The following is a 24,798-nucleotide window of genomic DNA, read 5'->3' on the forward strand; positions in this document are numbered from 1 at the left end:
ATTGAAGTGAAGGAGTCAAAGAGCTCAGATTGTGTTCCTGCTGCACAAGAGCGTCTGTACTTCTGCATGTGAGTTTAACACTTCTACATTACGCTGATTTGTGGAGATGACGAAGGGGTTTTATATGTTTGAGTGTGATTTAAATGTCTGATCCTGAAGATCAAATCCTCAAACACTGATTAAACACTGAGTCAAACACGGTGATTTAAACACTGTGTCTAAAAGCTTTATTTTTAATCCCTTTAAAGTGTTTGTTGTCCTCTATAGCTCTATACTGACTCAGTAGTTTCAATAATTCAGCAATAAATATAACTCTAAACATTCAGAGTCATGAAATCAAATGTAAAGTTAAAGCTGCTGAAAAACAAGCTGACGATCCTTAGACAAAACTGCATTTAACCTTTAACCGTCAGAGTAACTCATTAACTAACCAAATAGCCTCTTTAGTAGATAGACATTTTAATACTCACTAAGTCAACAATTGGCTATCTTAAATCAAATGTGAAGTACCTGGGATGTCAGATCAAGGATTAAACCAACTGCATTCATGTTAAGGACTATATATATATATATATATATATATATATATATATATATATATATATATATATATATATATATATATATATTTATATATATATATATATATATATATGTATGTATGATTGTTTCCTGAAAGCTCTGCTAAGGTCTGCAGTGGTGTTTTACTTGCAGTATGGCAGAGGAGCAAGTAAAGGGCTCTCTCTCAGAGAAACACAGGTATTGACTCTGTTTTTTACATCTTCTTCAGTTTGATTCTTCAGTTTACAGCTTCAACAAATGTGTTTAGATCATTCTAAATTACAGACAGCTTGATCTGGTGTCATATTTACCAGAGCTCAATATGAGTCATGTGTGCTGTTTCAAGAGTTCGCCCTTAGCTGATGATTGATTATGGAGCTTGTTTGGCATGCTGTCTGAAGGGATATGTTAAATGAGGGTGTATATGAGCTCAGGCAGAGTGTTACTGCTGCCGCAGTGGTGCGGAGGGAAAAGAAGCTCAGCGAGCTTCTCTGCTATTGCAGAGGTTCGGTGGAAGTCAATATTGGAAGGCAAGTACACTGCCGCAGAGGCGATTTAATAGCTGTGGTGGTGCTGGGGGGTATGTCGGTAGGTTTGGCTAAATGGAGATGTGTGTGGGCTCAGCAGAGCGTCACTGCTGCGGCAGTGGTGCAGAGGGAAAATAAGGCTCAGCGGAGCGTCTCTGCTGTTGCAGAGGTGCGGTGGTATTCAGTACTGGAGCCTTATGAGCAGGGGCGGACTGGCCATCTGGCAAACCGGGCACTTTCCCGGTGGGCCGACGCACTTTTTGGGCCGGGCTGATCATCGTCTTATGATCTGATCGGCCCATAAAAGGCTTTGCAGCCTATCGTTTTTTTTCTGCCTTATTAATTGACGCTCATGTGATCTGTGACTATGTGAAAGTAGATGCTTTTTTTCCCGGACAGACAGACCGGGCCGGCCCATGTGACACTCTGCAGCCCATTGGTTCTTTTCTTTACTGACATTGGGCTGGCCCAATCACAAACTCCTATTTTGGACTCAGTGTGAGCGTGCGTCGTCTGTGTGTATTTGTCAAAATAGTCGAGAGTCAGAGAGAAGAAACGCAAGGGAGGCGCAGAGAAATCGTGGGAAATACACCGGCGTTTCATTTAGCGATTCTGAAAAGTTCTCTGTTCATTCTAGTACACGGCTTAAGACCTTCAGCCAGTAGTTCAGTGGGTGAGCATAAACCCCAGGTGAGAGTATAGTGCATGTCAGACAGTTCATCTGCTGGATGATCTCATCTCACTATAGTTGTTAAACGTGATATTCATCTTGTTGTCTCTATCTAACAACTCTTATGTCTTTTGAATCACTTGTTCTCAGTTAACTGTTTTGGCTGAGTGCAAAGATAAGCTAATATATTAATTTATGTAACCACATACACTGATTCTGCACATTGACTGATTGCTTACCTTTATCGTTTATATTTAATGTACGTTATACTGTTATAATGGCTATTATTGATTATTAAAACTATATTATATAGTCTATATTATATATATATATAACTATATAGATATTCTGCAAATAAGACGGAGTAAAGTTAATTCTTTTGAATGGAAATGAAAGGAGACAGTTATATTTAAGCCCTGTTTTGTTATAAATATGCAGAGTGAAGATGCTCATATAAATATGCAGCTACACGAGGCTGTTTGGTGTCTGTTAATCATAATATCAAAATGAAACAAATTTGACTTATATTATGTTTTCATTGTTTAGATAGTGAAACAGAAAACAGGATGAGGTGAAAGAGGTTATAAAGTACACTGTTCCCTTTGAAGATTTACCCATGCATTAGCAGGCAGTTTTTGTTATGTTTATTATTGTATATAGGCTGAGTGAATAGTGTATTGAATAAGCTAAATTGGCTGTAGCGTATAAGTGTGTGAATGAGTTTGTATGGGTGATTTCCAATATTGGGTTGTGGCTGGAAAGGCATCTGCTGCATAAAATGCAGGAATAGTTGGCAGTTCATTCCACTGCAGCAACCCCTGATAAATAAGGGACTTATGCGAAGAAAAATAAATGAATGAATAGTGTATTTTTTAGAACTCAACAAATATCTTTATGGACAGTATACATTAATTAAATTGAGATTAAAGTTTGTATTTATTTATTTATTTCATATATATGGCTTTTGTGTTTTATAGAATATGAGTTGATAAAAATATTGGACGTGCATAGATAGATAGCATTTTGATTGAATTTAGTGGGCCGCTCTGGCCCAAAATGCCAGGGCCGATTTTTTGCCCCAGTCCAGCCCTGCTTATGAGTGCTCCAGCGGGAATGTTAAATGTTGTCAGTAGTGATATGTAGATATGAATGTGAATGAGGGCTCAGCTAGAGCGTCACTGCAGTTGCGGTGGTTCAGAACATCTTAAAACTAAAAAGTCTAGTGTGAACATGGCATCGGGGTGTGGGCTGTGAGAGTGGAAATGTATCCTTTGTGAAGAGTGTGAATGTATTTGGAATAGATGTGGAGTGTAATAAGTTGGATGAGGGTCAGCTTCTGGAGCCAGCAGTCATGATTTCTAAAATTGAGAAACAAAGAGAATCAGAAATTAAATCTTTACAACATAATATATGTACGGCAGATATGAAAAATTGCTTTAGCTGATATGCATGCGAGGTATCTTAATAAGGGCATGGGCAACTGTAAAATGGAAGAGCCTTTGTTAATGCATGGACCGATAGCTTCGTTGACACTATGTGCAAGGATGGTAGGGGTGGGCATTCATCCCCCCATGGGATGGCAGATGGATGAAGCTGAGGATGTGAGGTGTGGCTTGTCTGGTGGTCCTGGAAGACTGGTACCTCTTGAAGACTGAGCAGGTGAAGTCATAGTGGAGTTTAAACTTCTATTCATAGCAGTAAAGCAAGAAATAAATTTTCTTGCCATTTCATATCCTATCAATTGACCATTATAAGCTTATGGCACTTGTGTATGGACATATGAGTTACTCGTATAATCTTATAATTAAACAGCTATAAATTAATTTAATTTGTATTTATTTATTTATTATTTATTTGTTTAATTATTTATTAATAATTTATTTTAATATATCAACTGTATATTAGTAAAAACTGTGAATGGAATGTTAGTAAATGGCTTTACTTTAATCCATGAATAACATTGTGTTGGAATCTTAACTAAAGTAAAATCACGAGCGTATCTGGCCCAATTCTTCATAAAGACTTTGCGACAGAGTAAAAAGACAGGGCAGGACCATCTCCAGTTTTATAGAGCTCATTGGAAGGTAACGCTTCTCTTTACAGCTATTGGCTTAAAGAAGTGTCAATCAGGCCGTGCAAAAGATACAAAAAGCCCAGCGGCCATTTTGTTGATCAAATCACTATTGTTTATGACTTGAGATGCTGCTCTACTGAACGTATTTCAGCAAACAGCTGTTAAATGTTATGGATCTGTGGACAAGCAGGAAGCTTTAGAGGTAAGTGTTGTTTAAGTTGTTTTTGAAATTGTTGGAGTTATAGTTGTTTTTGAAGTATTAGTAGTAGTAATGGTTGTTCCGGGTTGTGGATTAACTGCTGATTGTGATACAGAGCGGTCTTCAAGACAAAGATGGTTAAAGTAAGATACTCTGGTTATTTATAGAGGTGAAGGAGTCATCTGATTGGTAAATCAGTGTTTGCTAATGTGGACCAGGTGCTATAAATCATAAGCACATGCTCCTCTCGAAATTAGTTTATAAATATACCACTTAAATTCAGTTATTTCACAACATACAAGAAACAACAAATTAATAAATCTGGATTGTTTCCTGGATTAAAATGAAAGCATTACAAAATGCAAACAGGAAGATGGAAACAATTTTGTGCACCAAAATATGTCATTACTCAAAAAATCATTGAAATGTATTTTAAAAGTGGGTCAAGATAGTCCAAACTAACATGGCCCACATATAAATTTTTAAAATCTGGCCCATGTCTTGCATGCTGCCTGAAAGACGGTGCCACCTCTGCCAAACCTGGCCAATGTTTGGCCCACATGCTGTAAACCAATGCTGGATGAATGCCTGCTCTACCAGCTTTATAACATATCTGGGCAAGAATTCTTGCATAGAGTTAAAGTTGGTTTTATATTCGCACATTCGTTCATTTAGAGGTCTCTATATTGTTTACGATGTTACTTTGAATATTCGATCGGAATTAGCATGCAAGTGTGACTTGAAAACAACATTAACACTGTAGATTTGACTGTGAACAATGTTGTACTTTGATAGTCATTGGCTGCTAATATGATTTCGCTGTTTAGAGCTTGCAAATAATACTTTTATGAAATTATATTATTATGGGAAAAGTCAGAATGTGTGAATATAAAACCAACTTTACCTCTTTAATTCTTGCTACCAGGGCACATTCTCAAGCTGCTGCAATGATCATCCAGTTCTTTTAAGAAGCAGCATAAACTGAGCTATAGGTGCCATGTGTGTCACTATAAAAACAACATGATTCAGATGATTCTGAGCATGTACAACTACATCTCAAGAGCTTTTATATTATATTAGTCTTCAGTTTTTTTTAGTGTTAACTTTTTTTTGCAATAATTCTACAACACTGTCAGATAAATATGTACTAATATGGTACATTAGGTATCACTGTGCCTTTAAAGGTCCATGACAGGCCCTTATTTTGTACCCTGTATGAAATATAAGATCTAAACTAGAGGTTCGGAAAGGTCCCTTTCAGGGTATTATTACAGTGATGGGTATTTGTACTCGTATTATGTAGTATGCCAGGGTCTTTTAACAGTGGACATATGTGTGTGTGTTTCTCCACCGATCTCACCTGTCATCTGAAGTCTTTTCCAAAACTGGTTTTATTTTCTAAAATGGTTCTGTTTAACCAGTTGAACGTCTAAATAAACACTACTGTATGATGATTCAGCACTGCAAATTTTAGATAGTAGATTTAACTACCTTAGAGTTAAAATTAACACTCCCTCAGAGTTTATATGGGAACCACTATAAGTGTTAACAATAACACTTTTGAAAGTGTTAACATTGTCAACACCAAGAGAGTGTTAATTAGCAAACTCTTATTGTGTAAAATATCTGTTAAATTTCCGAAAAAATACCAGCAGCTGTGGTTGCCAGAATCTTTCTGTGAAAAACATGGAAGTTTTATATAACTGTATAAATTAAAAAATAAAAACATATTTCATGAACTAATACAATGTTCAGTTTACAAAATCATAGCTAAGTGCAAAAAAATGTAAAGTCTTTAGATGCAATAATGTTTTCATGTGTGATTGCATTTAGCAAACAAATTTTGGCTGCATTAGTAACTACACAGTTACCTTTAAACAAAAGAAGATGCAGCATAACATCAAATACTCTTAGTTCATCTTGGACTTGAACAGAGACGCTATTATCCTCCACAATGGTGACACAAAAACCGTTTTGCTGTTTTTCTTTTTTTTTCATTTTTAGATTTTACGGAAAAATACCAGCAGCTGTGGTTGCCAGTAATCTGCTGTTTTTAACATTCATAAATTCAGTTTACAGAATATTTCTGTTAAAAACACATTCAACAGTCTGTATTTTTTTATCGATCTCACACTGCAAATTTTAGATTTGGTAGATTTAACTACCTTAGAGTTAAAATTAACACTCCCTCAGTGTTTATATGGGAACCACTATAAGTGTTAAAATAACATTTTTGAAAGTGTTAAAATTTTTAACACCCAGAGTGTTAATTAGCAAACTCTTATTGTGTAAAATATCTGTTAAATGTATGTCAAAATACTGGCAGCAGTGGTTGTCAGTAATCTGCTGTTTTCAACATTTTACATTCGTAAATTCAGTTTCCAGAATATTTCTGTTAAAAATACATCCCACAGTCTGTATTTTTCATTCGAACACACTTAAGCCCTAAATTCCAGAGCAAAATCCTAACTATTGTCCTCACTACAGAGGGCTGAACACTCAGACAGTGATGAAGTTAATGAGACAATTAAGTGTCTAATTAAAGGAGGATTGAGAATTGTTGATGAACAACTGTTAACAAGCAGAATCACTGAAGGACAGAAAAACACAAACTAAAACCAAAGATGAAATCAACTGAGAAAAAAAAACTCTAAATAAAATAATAATTAATAAAAATAAAACAAATTACACAATAAATTTTTTTATTTTTCAACATCTGTAAAAAAAAAAAACTCATCACATTAAACAACTTATCATGGAGCTTCACCTATTACTGACCTGTGACTTTATTTCTGTCATGTGAACAAAAGCTCTTAATGAAATTTCTGTTGTTCATTTGAAGTCACCATGATGGAGGACAGAGTCTGCTTTAGTCAAGCTCTTCAACTTCTTGCTATAAATATCTTTTATTTTGGCTGCTATAGTAAGTGTTAATCACTATTTATACATATAGCATGGAAAGCCAAACGAAAATTAAAGTGTCAGTCTGAAGAGAATATTTATGATATCATAACCTTCTTTTCCTGCTTGTTTTTTTTTAACTTCAGTATCATGTTAGTTATGTTCGAAAAATAAATAATATACATAAATGAAACAACTGAAGCTCCAATAATTAATGACTTTATAACAGGTTTAAAACCACTGTCTACAAGGAAAATGTTTGATCTATGGCAGAACTCAAAAACACCCAGACATCAACAATTAGTCTTTGAATCTCAATGATGGTGACAAACAAAAAAATAAAAATCAAGTAAAAAAAACACTCTACTGAAATATCACCTCCCAAAAACAACACAAAATAAAGGAAAAGAAAGAGATTGTAAGAACATAAAGCTGCATAATTTATTCATGCTGCAATGCATGCTGGGAGCTTTGTACTATGCTGGCACCCAGCATGCATTGCGGCATGAACTATGCAGCTTTTTTTTTAGCAACCACGGTTGAGGTTCATATCCTGATTCTTGATGTCTGTGTTTCATGTAAGCAAGCTGGAGCTTGAATGTTTAGTGCATGAAACTTTAATTATTAATTGCATCCTAATTGCTTGTTTAATCTTCTATGAAGAGCAGCAAACTGCCAGTAGTATTGTCCCATGCAAATTTAATGCAATTATGTTCGCATATTTTTATGAATCAACTTAATAAACACCTGAAATTAAATCTATAACAATTAAGCACAAACAGTATAGTTTCTCTTGACTATTCTTGCTATAACTGATGAGTTTAAGAAACACAGCTATAACAGTCAGAGAAACATTAGGATATAAGAGTAAAGCTTCAAGAGCTCAAATAAGCAGCCTCTGATCTCCATGATGGTGAGGTCAAATGAAATATTTTTAATAAAAAAATATAAACCTCTGTTCAGTGTCAAATATTCTTACAGAAATGAAGTCAAACTGTAATCAGTGAAGCTGCTTATACTATTATTTAATGGAGTTGTTTAATCCTCTGTTTTAATTCAGCTGGTTTGGTGTGAGGCTGTGTCTGTAGTTTTTTTTCTTCCTTCAATTTCTTATTCCTTCAGTGATTGTGCTTGTTAACAGCAGGTGTTCAACAGCAGGTGTCTCAATTCACTTATTTGTGGTCATTCCCTCTGTCTAGTGGACTAAACTAATTGACTAATTTAAGGGCCAGGTGAATGAGGGTGTGGCAAGATTTCAGACACTCTGATTAGTTTCTCAAATACAAGGGTTTTCTACAAAGGTAGATACTTTACTCTGTGTGACAAGGAGGCAAATCAGCTTCTAACGCCGAGAGGGTTATTTTACCTTTATCTAACTCTAAAATTTTAACACTTTACTCTGAATTACCACAACACTTGAAATTTAACACCAATGAATTTGCTGTGAGGAGATAGAGTTACAGAGCTTCTGCTCAAAAAAAGAATTAAAGTAGATAAACAAGAAACATCTACATTATTTCTGGTTAGTAAGAGCCACTTAAAAAAGTGGCAATCAATTTTCAATATTTAGCTTTCTGAAATGTGATTTTTTTTTTACAGGGTAATTGCATTATTCAAATAAATAATAAATGCTTAGGTCCATATGTTAATTGTGAAACTAATGCAGATTTTGTTGCTCTTGTTGTTGTCTTGTTCTGTAGCTGTGAGTAGGTGAAGCACCATGGCGAATGTTAAACAGCTGCTCGACAACTCACTGGATGAACTGTTAGAAGCTGAACTAAAGAAGTTTCAGCGGTGCTTAGTAAATGACCATAGAGATATTTCAAAAGCTGAAATGGAGAATGCAGACAGGTTGGATACAGTGGATAAGATGGTGTCATGTTTTGGATCAGAAAGAGCTGTGAAGATCACAGTGAACACCCTGAGGAAAATAAAGCAGAATCAATTGGCTGAAGAGCTGGAGAATACACAGAAGCAAGGTAATGTTTAATTCCTTGTCAAAATTTAGAAATGTGATTATTTAATTCCATGTTAAAACCCTGTCCTAGCAATTTTTTTTTGAGTCAGATGTATTGTCATAACATTTATTGCACAGCTTCAGATGTCTTAAATTCAGCATTGCTATGGACAACAGTGATGGTCAATCATGATGCTAATGCATGTAAATGGGTGCCTGAATTTCACATGATCAACATTTATATGTTTGTCTTAGTTCATCTAAATTTTTTTATATGTGTAATTGTTTTTTTTTCATAAAGGGAAGCTTGAGGGCATAATCATGTTTTACTTAGTTTTTTTCCTCTCTCTTGTAAAGGTGCAGCTTCAGAGAGCTGTAAATCCCCTCCTGTTGATTACACAAACACCAGCCGTGAACTAAAGGAGAAGTTAAAGGAGGACTATAAGCAGATATTGCTTGGTAATTCACAGACGGGTCACCAGAAGAAGCTGGATGATATTTACACTGATCTATATGTGGTGGAGAACAAGACTGGAGGAAGAGAAAATGACCATGAGGTGATACAGATAGAGTCAAAATACAACCAACAGACAGCCAAGGATAAACCACTCAAGTGTAACGACATATTTAAAGTTCAGCCTGACACAGGTCAACAAAACAGAAGAGTCCTGACACTGGGGATCGCAGGAGTGGGAAAGACTGTCTCTGTCAACAAATTCATCCTTGACTGGGCTGAAGAAAAAGACAATCAGGAAATAGTCTTCATATTTCCACTGCCGTTCCGTAGACTGAATCTGATTAAAGAAGAAAAGTACAGTCTCATAGGTCTGCTTAACAAGTACTTCTTTAGTAGACCGGGAGGACTGAGCTCTCTTCCTGAAGAACATTGCAAGGTCATGTTCATCTTTGATGGACTGGATGAATATCGCTTTGAATTGAACTTTGAAGAGGATTATGGCTTTACTGATGTTGATAAGGAAATGACAGTGAATAAGATAGTTACAAATCTCCTAAAGAGACAGCTGCTTCGCTCTTCCCTTATCTGGATCACATCCAGACCAGCAGCAGCCAGTCTGATACCCCAAACCTACATTGATCAGGTGACTGAGTTGCGAGGATTCAATGATGAGCAGAAGGAGCAGTACTTCATCAAAAACAGCAGTCTTGAGGTTGCTGGAAACATCATCAGCCACATCAAGAAATTCAGGAGTCTGTATATCATGTGCCACATCCCCGTCTTCTGCTGGATCTCTCTCACTGTTCTTCAGCCTCTGCTGGGTCAAGAGAGCAATGAAAAAACACCCACAACTCTCACAGAGATGTACATCAACTTCTTACTGTCTCAAAAGCAACAGATGAAAGAAAAATACAGCAACAACTCTGAACCTAAAGCCAAGGCCTGGTCTTTTGAAGACATTGTTCTGAAGCTGGGGAAACTGGCCTTTGAACAGCTGGAGGAAGGACAACTGATTTTCTGCAAAACAGATCTGGAGAAGTGTGGACTAGATGTCAAGGAAGGGTCTGTGTTCTCTGGATTATGTACTCGAATGTTTCAGGAGGAAAACCCCATTTCAGGGGAACAGGTGTACAGTTTTGTTCATCTCAGTGTTCAGGAGTTCATTGCTGCTCTCTTTGTGTTTTTCACTTACAACAACAAGAAAGAAAATCCATTTCTTGAATCCAGGAAAAAGGAACTGACATGGAAACTCTCTACAAAGACCCTGTTTAAACTTCATAAGGATGCAGTCGAGAAAACTTTACAAAGCAAGAACGGACACCTGGACCTTTTCCTTCGGTTCCTGCTGGGTCTCTCACTAGAGTCTAATCAGAGTGGCCTGAAGCAGCTCCTCCCAGAACTGAAGCGCAAAACTGAAAATATCAAACACACGACTGACTATATCAAAGAGAAAATAAAGAAGGAGAAATCAGCAGAGAGGACCATCAACCTCTTCCACTGTCTGAATGAACTGAAAGATGACTTTGCAGAGGAACTCCAGAAGAGTCTGAGCTCTGGAAAACTTACAAGACAGGATCTGTCCTCTGCTCAGTGGTCGGGTCTGGTGTTTGTGCTTCTGATGTCAGAAGAGACTCAAGAGAAATTTGAACTGCAGAAATACAGAAGATCTGATGAAGCACTGATGAGACTGATACCAGTGGTCAAAAACACCACAAGAGCACTGTAAGAGTTTTCTGGATACACTTATGCCCATTTTACACATCGATTTGCAGCACATCTGCAACCCATGAGTCATATACATGCAGAGCAGAAACAGCACAGACTATTTGTGCTTTCACATCAAACATGTATTACTGATCTCCTGCTGTATACAATATCTGTTCTCCTTATGTTTACTCCATTTTCAGACATTATTTTCAATACTTTGATTCTTTTACACAATACAATAATCTAATCTCACCTTTCTTTAACGCATATAGGTATAGATGGTGTGCATTTCAAAACTGATAGCTCTAATATGTTAACATGAGTTTGAAAAAAATAGAAAGTTTTTAATAATGATAACTAATAATTAATTATCACACAAAAATGTAAATTGTTAAGTAAAGAATACTTTTATGTTTATTTTACTGCCTTGGATTCTCCCTTAAATTCAGTGTTTACAGAGTCCATACAGTGATTTTACCTTTGCCTTAACTAAAAGACAACATTCAAGTGTTTTTGTCTCTGCTCTGGATTAATAGGTAAATGCAAAATCATTATTTCTGTTTTTCCTCACAGGTTACAGTTCTGTAATCTCACTGTTCAGTCATGTGAGAGTTTGTCTTCAGCTCTACAATCCTCAAACTGTGTCCTGAGAGAGCTGGACCTAAGTAACAATGACCTGCAGGATTCAGGAGTGAAGTTTCTCTCTGATGGACTGAAGAGTCCAAACTGTAAACTGGAGACACTGAGGTCTGAATTCAAACACCTGATTGATTGATTGATTGATTGATTGATTGATAGATTGACTGATTAATTATAATTATTATTTACATTAAGTGAATGACAAAAAATACACTGTAAATTTGATTTATGTTCTTATTTCTTAGATTGGTCATGTGTAATCTCACTGTTCAGAGTTGTGAGAGTTTGTCTTCAGCTTCACAATCCTCAAACTGTGTCCTGAGAGAGCTGGACCTGAGTAACAATGACCTGCAGGATTCAGGAGTGAAGCTTCTCTCTGATGGACTGAAGAGTCCAAACTGTAAACTGGAGACACTGAGGTAAATGATTCTCAGCTCAACAATTACTACAAAACGATTTCTTAATAGCCCACATTATTTCATATTAGGGCTTTTTGTGTTGTCATGTTGCTGATTGGAGGAGCAGCAGGTAATCTTAGGGTTTATTGAATCAGAATGCAAAACTGAATACAGTGCAGCAGAAAGCCCACTGGTGTCCAGACACAGCTCTCTGAGCTCCTGTAAATAAAAATGTTGAACACTTGCTCTGAGTTCTTCCTGCTCTTCTGCTGTGGAGCTGACACAGATGACTGGTGCTGTGTGTAGATGTTCTTTAACTTGACACAGAGTCTAAATATTGCTGTGCTCAAGTGCGCAGTGCTTCAACAGACGTGAGGCGTAAGAGTAATTACAATCATAATGGTAATTGTAAGATTCCCCTAAATTAGGCACCAGATTCAGATTTCCAGCGTGGGTGCAGCTGCAAAACTGAAACCAGACCATGGCCTCAGACTTCTAACACCTGCAAAACTGAAACCAGACCATGGCCTCATATTTCTGACACACACACACACATATACACAAAACCACAAGCACTTCTGCGTCTCATGCAAGCACATTTAAAAAAGGACAAAATGTTCTCTCAGTAATGAACTAACTGAACTCTCCTCATGTTTTCAGGTATATTAAATGTCGCCGTGTAGCTCATTAGTTTTAAGAAGACAAAGTCAAAAGTACAAATGAAAGAACACATGGAGCAAATCATGTCATCTAACATCTCCTGATCACTCCAGTTCACACACTTTCTATCTTTGAATATGTATTTTCTCTCACTGACTGCTGTTTACATGATGCACACTTTCCCTTACTGACATGTCATGTGCCTCGCTGATCAGCTTCTAATTGGCTGTTTCTGTTGCCAAGTGTCCAGCAGCAACAAGCACACATTGCTCTGTCACACACTGAACACACTTACAGTAGCAGCACAATTAAGAGATGCAACGATTATAGATTTTGGTTTTTAGGATTAACGTCTGAGAAATAATCACGGTTTCATGGTTATCAAGATTATTTAGCAATCATTAATTTCAGAGCACTACTAGTTTAGAAAATCACATGAAAACTACACATTTTAGTGTTATTCACTGCTGCTCAGTAACCAAATAATACAGCACAAAATAACACTAAAAACAAACACTAGTCCATTTCCGTCCCTGTGCTTAACCCCTTCCACAGCGCCTCGACAAGGACACACTGAGGCACTGTTTTTTCCACATGTCAATATTTATGCAATTACATCAAAAAGGACAAAAGTAATCTTGAAAAACTCTACATCAGTTTAAAGCTACATCCCCTAAGAACCCATTGAAGCTAGTTGTTTTTCAATGGAAAGCTTATAAAGAATGCTAAATTTGTGCAAGTTTTGCAGAAAACGCTTATTAGATATATAGGCATACATATCATGTAATAACAGCACACACACGCATTCATTGCTGTACATCACGGTTTATTTTGAAAGGTAAGAGTCCACAGAAAAACATCCCATCAAGCACATTTAATCCACCGACACAATAGTCTTGAATTAAGGATGGTTATTCAGTTATTATAACGTTTCTGCCAAAGACCTATTGTTTACACCATTTTACCATGGTACTTACATGCAAAAACAGAGTCTTTGGAGTAAAAGACCCGTCGATGTCATAGCTTACAGTGTTACAGATAAAATGAGACCACAAACTAAATAAAAAGTCAAAGTTATAGTTACTAAAATCTAAACAAAGCCGAGTGTTTTGACCGTCTACAAGTCTCTTAGTCATTGGTAATAACAAGTAATACAACAAGTAATAATTTTACACTGAAAATAAACGACAGAACAATAAATAATAAAAATAGGAATAAACAAAAACAGTATTTGTCCAATGCAGGGCATGAAATGAACTTTTTAACTTGGCAGCACCAGTGCTCCCAACTTCAAAAATGTAGGAGCACCAGAATAAATGTAGGAACGCCAGAATAAATGCAGGAGCACCAGAATAAACGCAGGAGCGCCAGAATAAATGCAGGAGCTCCAGAATAAACGCAGAAGTGTCAGAATAAATGCAGGAGCTCCAGAATAAATGCAGGAGCGTCAGAATAAATGCAGGAGCTCCAGAATAAATGCAGGAGCGTCAGAATAAATGCAGGAGCGCCAGAATAAATGCAGGAGCGCCAGAATAAATGTAGGAGCTCCAGAATAAATGCAGGAGCTCCAGAATAAATGCAGGAGTGTCAGAATAAATGCAGGAGCGCCAGAATAAATGCAGGAGCGCCAGAATAAATGCAGGAGCGCCAGAATAAATGTAGGAGCGCCAGAATAAATGTAGGAGTGTCAGAATAAACGCAGGAGCGCCAGAATAAATGTAGGAGTGTCAGAATAAATGCAGGAGCACCAGAGTAAATGTAGGAGCGCCAGAATAAATGTAGGAGTGTCAGAATAAACGCAGGAGCGCCAGAATAAATGTAGGAGTGTCAGAATAAATGCAGGAGCACCAGAATAAACGCAGGAGCGCCAGAAAAAATGCAGGAGCGCCAGAATAAATGCAGGAGCGCCAGAATAAATGCAGGAGCGCCAGAATAAATGCAGGAGCGCCAGAATAAATGCAGGAGTGTCAGAATAAATGCAGGAGCGTCAGAATAAATGCAGGAGCTCCACAATAAATGCAGGAGCTCCAGAATAAATGCAGGAGCGCCAGAATAAATGCAGGAGCGCCAGAATAAATGTAGGAGCGCCAGAATAAATGCAGGAGTGTCAGAATAAATGCAGGAGCACCAGAATAAACGCAGGAGCGCTAGAATAAATGCAGGAGTGCCAGAATAAATGCAGGAGCTCCAGAATAAATGTAGGAGCGCCAGAATAAATGTAGGAGCGCCAGAATAAATGCAGGAGTGTCAGAATAAATGCAGGAGTGTCAGAATAAATGCAGGAGCACCAGAATAAATGCAGGAGCGCCAGAATAAATGCAGGAATGCCAGAGTAAACGCAGGAGCGCCAGAATAAACGCAGGAGCGCCAGAATAAATGCAGGAACGCCAGAGTAAACGCAGGAGCGCCAGAATAAACGCAGGAGCGCCAGAATAAATGCAGGAGCCCCAGAATAAATGCAGGAGCGCCAGAATAAATGCAGGAGCGCCAGAATAAATGTAGGAGTGCCAGAATAAATGCAGGAGCGCCAGAATAAATGCAGGAGCGCCAGAATATATGCAGGAGTGTCAGAATAAATGCAGGAGCACCAGAATAAACGCAGGAGCGCCAGAAAAAATGCAGGAGTGTCAGAATAAATGCAGGAGCGCCAGAATAAATGCAGGAGCTCCACAATAAATGCAGGAGCTCCAGAATAAATGCAGGAGCGCCAGAATAAATGCAGGAGCGCCAGAATAAATGTAGGAGCGCCAGAATAAATGTAGGAGCGCCAGAATAAATGCAGGAGTGTCAGAATAAATGCAGGAGCACCAGAATAAACGCAGGAGCGCTAGAATAAATGCAGGAGTGCCAGAATAAATGCAGGAGCTCCAGAATAAATGTAGGAGCGCCAGAATAAATGTAGGAGCGCCAGAATAAATGCAGGAGTGTCAGAATAAATGCAGGAGCACCAGAATAAATGCAGGAGCGCCAGAATAAATGCAGGAACGCCAGAGTAAACGCAGGAGCGCCAGAATAAACGCAGGAGCGCCAGAATAAATGCAGGAGCGCCAGAATAAATGCAGGAGCGCCAGAATAAATGTAGGAGTGCCAGAATAAATGCAGGAGCGCCAGAATAAATGCAGGAGCGCCAGAATAAATGCAGGAGTGTCAGAATAAATGCAGGAGCACCAGAATAAACGCAGGAGCGCTAGAATAAATGCAGGAGTGCCAGAATAAATGCAGGAGCTCCAGAATAAATGCAGGAGCGCCAGAATAAATGTAGGAGCGCCAGAATAAATGTAGGAGCGCCAGAATAAATGCAGGAGCGGCAGAATAAATGCAGGAGTGTCAGAATAAATGCAGGAGCTCCAGAATAAATGCAGGAACGCCAGAGTAAACGCAGGAGCGCCAGAATAAACGCAGGAGCGCCAGAATAAATGCAGGAGCGCCAGAATAAATGTAGGAGCGCCAGAATAAATGTAGGAGCGCCAGAATAAATGCAGGAGTGTCAGAATAAATGCAGGAGCGCCAGAATAAATGCAGGAGTGCCAGAATAAATGCAGGAGCTCCAGAATAAATGCAGGAGCGCCAGAATAAATGTAGGAGCGCCAGAATAAATGCAGGAGTGTCAGAATAAATGCAGGAGCGCCAGAATAAATGTAGGAGCGCCAGAATAAATGTAGGAGCGCCAGAATAAATGCAGGAGTGTCAGAATAAATGCAGGAGCGCCAGAATAAATGCAGGAGTGTCAGAATAAATGCAGGAGCGCCAGAATAAATGTAGGAGCGCCAGAATAAATGCAGGAGTGTCAGAATAAATGCAGGAGTGTCAGAATAAATGCAGGAGCGCCAGAATAAATGTAGGAGCGCCAGAATAAATGCAGGAGTGTCAGAATAAACTCTGGAGCGCCAGAATAAATGCAGGAGCGCCAGAATAAATGCAGGAGTGTCAGAATAAATGCAGGAGTGTCAGAATAAATGCAGGAGCTCCAGAATAAATGCAGGAACGCCAGAGTAAACGCAGGAGCGCCAGAATAAACGCAGGAGCGCCAGAATAAATGCAGGAGCGCCAGAATAAATGCAGGAGCGCCAGAATAAATGCAGGAGCGCCAGAATAAACGCAGGAGCGCCAGAATAAACGCAGGAGCGCCAGAAGAAACGCAGGAGCGCCAGAATAAACGCAGGAGCGCCAGAAGAAACGCAGGAGCGCCAGAATAAACGCAGGAGCGCCAGAAGAAACGCAGGAGCGCCAGAATAAACGCAGGAGCGCCAGAAGAAACGCAGGAGTGTCAGAATAAATGCTGGAGCTCCATAATAAACATAGGAGCACCAGGATAAATGCAGGAGCTCCAGAATAAACGCAGGAGCGCCAGAATAAACGTAGGAGCTCTAGAATAAATGCAGGAGCGCCAGAATAAATGCAGGAGCTCTAGAATAAATGCAGGAGCTCCAGAATAAATGCAGGAGCACCAGAATAAACGTAGGAGCGCCAGAATAAATGCAGGAGCTCCAGAATAAATGCAGGAGCTCCAGATTAAATGTAGGAGCGCCAGAATAAATGCAGGAGTGTCAGAATAAATGCAGGAGCGCCAGAATAAATGCAGGAGCGCCAGAATAAATGCAGGAGCTCCAGATTAAATGTAGGAGCGCCAGAATAAATGCAGGAGCTCCAGAATAAACGCAGGAGTGTCAGAATAAATGCTGGAGCTCCAGAATAAACGTAGGAGCGCCAGAATAAATGTAGGAGCGCCAGAATAAACGTAGGAGCGCCAGAATAAATGTAGGAGCGCCAGAATAAATGTAGGAGCTCCAGAATAAACGTAGGAGCGCCAGAATAAATGTAGGAGCGCCAGAATAAACATAGGAGCACCAGGATAAATGCAGGAGCTCCAGAATAAACGCAGGAGCGCCAGAATAAACGTAGGAGCACCAGGATAAATGCAGGAGCTCCAGAATAAACGTAGGAGCTCCAGAATAAATGTAACAGCACAAAAATAAATGTAGGAGCGCCACTGTGAATTGTTTATTAACAGATTTATTGTATTTTGAAAACATCATCAATCAGGACTAACAAAAGCCAAAAATGTTTATCTAACTAATTCTGTAATCATAATGACTTCTTGATATTTGTGCAGTAAATCCAAAAGGAATGTCTAATAATTAGAAAATATGATTGATGACGATGATGACAATAACACTAACAATAAATTGCATTCCTCATTATCAGGCTCCCTTCAATGTGCTTGAATGTGAGTTATCTGCTATAATAAGTCTGTTTACTGCTGTTTACTACTGTTACTTTATGAAAAAATAAATAAATCAAACAAAAATGAAGCATTGCAGTAAGAAATATTTATTTTGCACTATTAGTATAATAAATCATTCAATTCAATGCTGAAAGCTGCACAGCAGTCATGAGTATCTAAATAGAAAAATAAAAGAAAGGAAGAAACGTCTCACTTCTGTCACTCTTTAAATGTTTTGTGTCATTGTAAATGCTCAGTCTCCTTATGCGCTGATTCACATTTTCCTGTGTTTGTGGAATAAAGCAGGCGAGTCAGCCAACCCAATAAATGAGCAGGCAGAGCAGGATTCTCACAATGACCACCGGCTCAAAACCGTACAGTTATTCGTCATGAGCCGCAGATTCAGTTTAAACTTAGTAAAGGCGAGTGTCTTTGGCGATGACGTGTCGAGTGTTAGATTTTACATTTAGCTGACATTTGTGCTGAACATCGAGATTCAGGCCATTAATCAGCGGAGACACTCTGAATTAAAGCATGTTTTATTGTGAAACCGGTTAACCATTGCATCCCTAACCACAATGCAGTGTTAACATTACAAATATGATGCTAACACCACTCCATAGCAGCACTTTATAACCCTGGGTAAAGTGCAGCGCTAACCCTGCTTTCAGATTACAAGTGTAAACGTGTCTTTTACAGCAGTGTGAACAGGTGATACCAGATGTGGAGCCCCTTTAGTGGATTGGCAGAAGAAACTAAACATCTGCAGGGCTGTGATTTATTCATATCTATAAAAATGTGTGTGTATTGAAGCAGATTGAAGATCATTCATTTATTTTCCTTCAGCTCAGTCTCTTATTTATCAGGGCTCATGTCTGACTGACAGGGGAATGTGACTGTGGGTCAGGTGATGAACACATTACAGTTTTTTACAATGGCTATGACACTTTTTTTTTCAATATATTTAACAAGTTTCCTAAACTCTTAACACGGTTAGCACAACATCCGTCTTCATGGGCTATACAATTAACACATTTCTTGTTGCTTTGACACAAAATGCATCCAGTTAACACAAATTTAAAATGCTTGAACTTTTACACACAAACTCAACCAAAACCAAAACAACGTAAGTTTACAGTCCAATTTACAAATGCTTTCACACAGTATATCAGAACAGATAACACCATGTTCTAAACAGAACCTATATAGGCTAAAGCCACAGTAAACAGCTGTTCATATTGTCAATTGAAAAACAAATATATTCCCTGTATATAATATATATATATATATATATATATATATATATATATATATATATATATATATATATTAGTGCTGTCAATTGATTAAAAAAATGAACTAATTAATCGCACCTTTTTTAAAAAATTAATTGCGAAAGATCACAGTTAAAATACTGAAACTTGTAATTTTGGCTATTCAAATGTAAAATTAATGTAAACGCAAGACAAAAACTATTAAAATTCTAAATATAATTGTTTATTAGAATTAAAATTCAAAATATAATTGTTTAATAGAATTTTTGTTTAACTTGTAACACAGATTTCTTCATGTAAACACCATACCCACAATAAACCATCAAGATCCTGGCTTGACAGCCATATTTATTAAATAAATTAAAACACAGGCATGTTAATGACATTTTTCATCTTTGGCGAGGACGTGTCGGGTGTTAGATTAACACTCTCTCGGATGGCGGATCAACATTCACCTCATCATCGCTCTCATCGAATCCGTTGTTTGTAACTGAAGGTGGGTTTGCAAACCTGTGGACTTTTCATTGCGTCTTCCTCAAACTTCAGCCGTTTGCATTTTCTGCAGTCACAAAAGCTCTCTCCATTGGAAATAACAGACTTGCCTGAACTTGCCTTATAAACCCACAGTCACAGTTAATCCAGTGTGTGTAGTTATAAATGTAAAGCGTGGCACAGTGGGCATTAGGATTAATAAACCGTAATGAATTAAAGCATGTTTAATAGTGAAACCGGTTAATCATTGCATCCCTAACCACAATGCAGTGTTGAAATTACAAATACGATGCTAACACCGCTCCATAGCAGCGCTTCATAACCCTGCGTAAAGTGCAGCGCTAACACTGCTTTCAGATTACAGGTTTGAACTAGTCTTTACCTGCTTTAACAGCAGTGTGAACAGTGTTACCAGATGTAGAGCCCCTTTAGTGGATTGGCAGAAGAAGAAACTAAACATCTGCAGGGCTGTGATTTATTCATATCTATACAAATGTGTGTGTGTTGAAGCAGATTAAAGATCATTCATTCATTTTCCTTCAGCTCAGTCTCTTATTGATCAGGGCTCGTGTCTGACTGACAGGGGAATGTGACTGTGGGTCAGGTGATGAGCACATGAAGAGAGCGGGTTTGTGTTTGTCTGAGCTCATTTTGTTTTAGTCCACAACAGAAATCAGCTCATTTTCTGTTGTGTTTTATACATGACTTTAAGATGATCTTCTGAGCTCAAGTGTGACTTCTTCCTCCTCACAGCAGACTTTACAGCTTGATGTGGTGTATTATGAACAATGTCTTTGCTCTGTACACTTCTACAGATGATGTCGAGCCCTTGTTGAGTGTGTGTGTGTGTTTGCTGATGCGAGGGCTCGATCAATAAGGAGAGCTAATCAGGATGTGTGTGTTCATCACTGCTGTTGACATGAGCAGAAACAGCAGTCAGCATCTTCACAACACAAAGAGATGTGTGATTGTCCAACTGTGTGATGTGGACTGTTGCTGTGTTTGTAGATTGTCTGGCTGTATGGTGACAGAGGAAGGCTGTGGTTTTCTGTCTTCAGCTCTGACTTCAAACCCCTCACACCTGAGAGAGCTGGATCTGAGCTACAATCATCCAGGAGATTCAGGAGTCAAGCTGCTCTCTGAACAACTGGAGGATCCAAACTACACACTGGACACACTCAAGTAAGTGGAGCATCACTGGCCTTGTGCTTTTACACTGAATGGCTTTAAAAAGACACTAGAAAGCTCTTTTGTGATCAGCTTCAGTTTTCTGTAAGGGGTTATGGGGTGAGGACAGACAGAAGATACAGCTTGTAGAGTATTACAGTCATGTCTATGAAGAGCAAATCATTGAGTGTGAAATGAATCTCCTCTGTAAATGTTGGAGTGTATTGGCTCAGTTACAGTGACATTAAGCGGGACACACTGTACAGTTTCAGCATTTGAGCTGAGCAGAGAAACTTCTTCCTCCATTTCTGCTGAAGAATCCTACAATATCAGGTCAGGAATAGGGTTGGGGATTGAAGATGGATTCAGATTCTGGAATCAGACACTTGGATTAATGTTCAGACTCTTGTTCTAAAATCAACATCTGGATTCCTCTTCTCTGTGCACACATGTGTATTTTTCACTTGCTAATCTGTCAGGAACTTGGGCGCTGGCGAGCAGCTTTAATAATCTGAACATAGTTTAGAGATGGACTCAACATGTGCTCAAAGGCTGCATGTGCTGAAGAACGATGGCAAAGCTAAGTGTGATCACTGTAATAAATGAATGTTGCAGCAGGGTGTCTCCATCAACATGAGCAGTATCTGCGCTCGCTTCACCAACAGCAGAGGAAAAGAACGCACTGTGTTACATTCATTGTGCATCCCGGCTCAACCAACAAGTGTTGTGTGTTTTAGCTCAAGAGTTTGGAGCGTGTAGCTGAGCAGCTCAGTGCTAGCTTTAGCTTATTAGCTGAGGGGGAAACTAAACAGCTCATTCTTTTCATCTGTGTGTGTTTACAGTCTGGATCATGGAGGACACACGAGGATTATAGCAGGACTGCACAAATGTAGGACTACACACACACACACAGACAGACACTCTCTCTCACACACATGCATATACACACAAACACACACACGCACGTACGTACGCACACACACGTACATTCACGTGCACACGCACTCACACACTTTCACACACACACACTCCCTCTCTCACACACACACAAACACAGACAGATACGCACACAAGCACACCCAAACACACACACAAGCACACACAGCTGTGGTTATAAATGTGTGTGTTCTTGTGTTCAGATGTCTATTTCCTCACTCTGGATCCAAACACAGCAAACACTGAACTCATTCTGTCTGAGGAGAACAGAGAGGTGAAGTGTGTGAGAGAGGATCAGCCGTATCCTGATCATCCAGACAGATTTAATTATTATACTCAGGTGTTGTGCAGAGAGAGTGTGTGTGGACGCTGTTACTGGGAGATTGACTGGAGTGGACATGATGGTGTGGATATATCAGTTACATATAAGAGCATCAGGAGGAAGGGAAGAGGTGCTGAGTGTGAGTTTGGATGTAATGCTCAGTCCTGGAGTTTGAGCTGCTCTTCCTCCAGAGTCAAATTCAGACACAATAACACACACACTGATCTCCCAGTGGAGGCGCTCAGCAGGAGAATAGGAGTGTTTGTGGATCACAGTGCAGGAACTTTGAGCTTTTACAACATCTATAGAGACACAATGAGCCTCATCCACTCAGTCCAGACCACATTCACTGAGCCGCTCTGCCCTGGGTTTGGGTTTGGGGTTGGTATTTATACTGGATCATCAGTGAAACTGATCTAAAGACTGAGCAGAATCCTCTGCAGGAGCAGTCATCATGATGTGTGGGTGTGTTTGAGAGAGAAAGTGTGTAGGTGTGAGTGAAAGCGAAAGCGTGTGTTTGTGTGTGTCTGTGTGTGTAAGAGAGAGAGTGTGTTTGTGTGTGTGAGAGTGTGGGTGTATGTGCGAGTATGTATGTGCGTGTGTGTGTATGTGCGTGTATGCACGTTTACTGCTGTATGTGTGCACGTGTTCACTGCTGTGTGTGTGTGTGCGCGCATGTGTGTGTCTTTCTGTGTGTGTGTGTTTTGTATGTGTGCGCGTGTGTGTGTGCATATGTGTGTGTGTGTCACTCTCTCTCTTTCTCTCTCTCTGTGTGTGCGTGTGTCTCTTTCTGTGTGTGTGTGTGTGTGTGTGAGAGAGAGAGAGACTTTTGACTTTTCACAACACCTTTAATGAACATTAAAATTATTTGAATACACCATCCAAAAAATTTAAAATTATTGTATATTTTTTACATAAATACATATTTTTTTAAAACATACAAACATTTACCAATTAAACACCAATTTTCCTGAATCACACACAGTCACCAAAACACCTCCAATACCCCATTTCCATTCAAAATACAGAATATTATTGAGATGTTTGTAATATGTATATTCAATCACCACTCGCGACTCTACTAAGGATTTAAACAGAGGAATTATGTTTACATTTTCACCAGAATTTTTACATTGATGAGATTTTAGGATCACAAGCTTAGCTTGTCCAATTAAGAAATTGATAAGTGTGCATTTTTGCTGACAAGATTTCTTGTATCTGCAACCAAAAATGAATAGACTATTTGAAAAAATAAAGCCTAATCTTGCTGTCACCGACTCGGTCCCAGTCATTCCCCTCGCTGACCAGCAGAGGCCACCATCTCCGGACTTCTAACCATTACGTCATCCTTTCACTCTGACTCCAGCACACCTGTTCTCCATTCCACTAATGACCCACGTACCACATATAAGCAGCTCTCACTCACACCTCAGTGCGAAGTCTTGTTTAGCCCCGGCCAGCATTTCTGAGCGTTCTATCCTTCCTGATCTCCCGTTTACTACTACAGCCCGTTTCACGACTCTGCTCTGTCTTCTGCCTGCCCTCGACCAAAGCCTGTTTCCTCGGACTCTGATTCTCGCCGCCTGCCCCTGACTATAGCCTGTTACACGGACTCTGAATCACGCTGCCTGCCTCTGACCCAAGCCTGGTAATCACACTGTGTCTGTCATCTGCTACTTCCCCTTTGATGTGTATGTTGTATGTCCGCACAGCCGTGCGAGTTGTTGATGTTTAAGTGTGACTTAATAAATACTGCAAAATGGATCCCTCTGTGTCAGTCTCCCCGTTACACTTGCAATCATATTCTCTAAAAGTTCAAGCAATGGTTTAAGCCTGACACATTCACAGAACATATGGAGGACATTGTCGAGAGTGTTACAAAAAGGACATGCTGGTTGAACAGTCTCATTAATCTTGGACACAAAAGAATTTGAGGCTATAATACAATGTAGTATTCTCCACTGAATGTCCCCACATCTTTTGGAGGTAGGAGGCTTGTAAAGATGGATGGATATCAGTGGAAACAGAAAGCCAAGATCTCCTTTTAGTGTCTGGTCTTTGCAACAGCTGACCCAATTGTGAAATTTTCACACACATGTGGTATAAAACCTTATTCCCAATCTTAAAAAATAACTTTAAGTACAGGAAAAGACTGAGGCATAAATCCACTCCGTATAACATTATTAATGAAATCAGTAAAACTATGTGGAAAAGCTGCTTTAACATTCTTCATTAGACCTTCTATGATTCTTAATGAATTTATCCCAGCTTGACTGGCAATTATATGTGCAGGTTTCCATTGGCCACCATTTAAATCAATCAGATCGATGACTTTTGTTTAACCAGCATTCATACTTTTAGTAATTAAGGAGGATGGTACATTGTCTAACCGAAAAAGTGGATTAAAGAAAAGAGGCTCTAACACACCATAATGATCATCTTCATTTCTCAAAATTTCAAAACAACTCCAAAACTTAATCAATCCCAAATAAAACCTAAAAGGCAATGACTGCACTTTCTCCAAGAAATTCTTCTGCATTAAAAACAACTGTTTTTCTAAACCGAACCCACCAATTTTCCTCAGTATATATGACCCAAATACAACCCAAGGTGCAGGTTCAGAGTTGTACAAA

General features: G+C 38.9%; 2 protein-coding genes across 3 annotated transcripts in view; both read left to right on the forward strand.

The window, feature by feature from the left end:
• LOC101882744 (NLR family CARD domain-containing protein 3-like) lies at positions 1-23,929 on the forward strand. Of its 2 annotated transcripts, XM_073948274.1 has the most exons (8): positions 3,933-4,034; positions 8,633-8,911; positions 9,247-11,068; positions 11,627-11,800; positions 11,938-12,111; positions 20,749-20,922; positions 21,750-21,796; positions 22,047-23,929. In XM_073948274.1, exons 2-8 carry the CDS (start codon positions 8,653-8,655, stop codon positions 22,583-22,585), a joined length of 3,189 nt encoding a protein of 1,062 aa, XP_073804375.1. In that variant the 5' UTR covers positions 3,933-4,034; positions 8,633-8,652; the 3' UTR covers positions 22,586-23,929. The 2 variants fall into 2 exon arrangements, with proteins under 2 accessions (XP_017211274.4, XP_073804375.1); XM_017355785.4 differs by lacking the exons at positions 3,933-4,034; positions 11,627-11,800; positions 11,938-12,111; ... (1 more) ...; positions 21,750-21,796; positions 22,047-23,929 and adding an exon at positions 1-68 and having other exon boundaries at positions 9,247-11,072.
• The window catches only part of LOC137491262 (tripartite motif-containing protein 16-like), a 496,597-nt gene that overhangs the window by 100,223 nt on the left and 371,576 nt on the right, over positions 1-24,798 (forward strand). The gene's annotated exons all lie outside the window — the stretch shown is intronic.

This window comes from Danio rerio, chromosome 4, assembly GCF_049306965.1.
Source record: "Danio rerio strain Tuebingen ecotype United States chromosome 4, GRCz12tu, whole genome shotgun sequence".
Taxonomy (NCBI): Eukaryota; Metazoa; Chordata; class Actinopteri; order Cypriniformes; family Danionidae; genus Danio; species Danio rerio.

What these genes read in the sequence shown, in the direction of transcription:
- LOC101882744 (XM_073948274.1), top strand. Translation starts at nt 8,653, where the DNA reads ATGGCGAATGTTAAACAGCTGCTCGACAACTCACTGGATGAACTGTTA. An exon ending in AAAAACACCACAAGAGCACT is followed by an intron (nt 11,069 to 11,626) that starts GTAAGAGTTTTC and finishes TTTTCCTCACAG; the next exon opens with GTTACAGTTCTGTAATCTCA. An exon ending in TGTAAACTGGAGACACTGAG is followed by an intron (nt 11,801 to 11,937) that starts GTCTGAATTCAA and finishes CTTATTTCTTAG; the next exon opens with ATTGGTCATGTGTAATCTCA.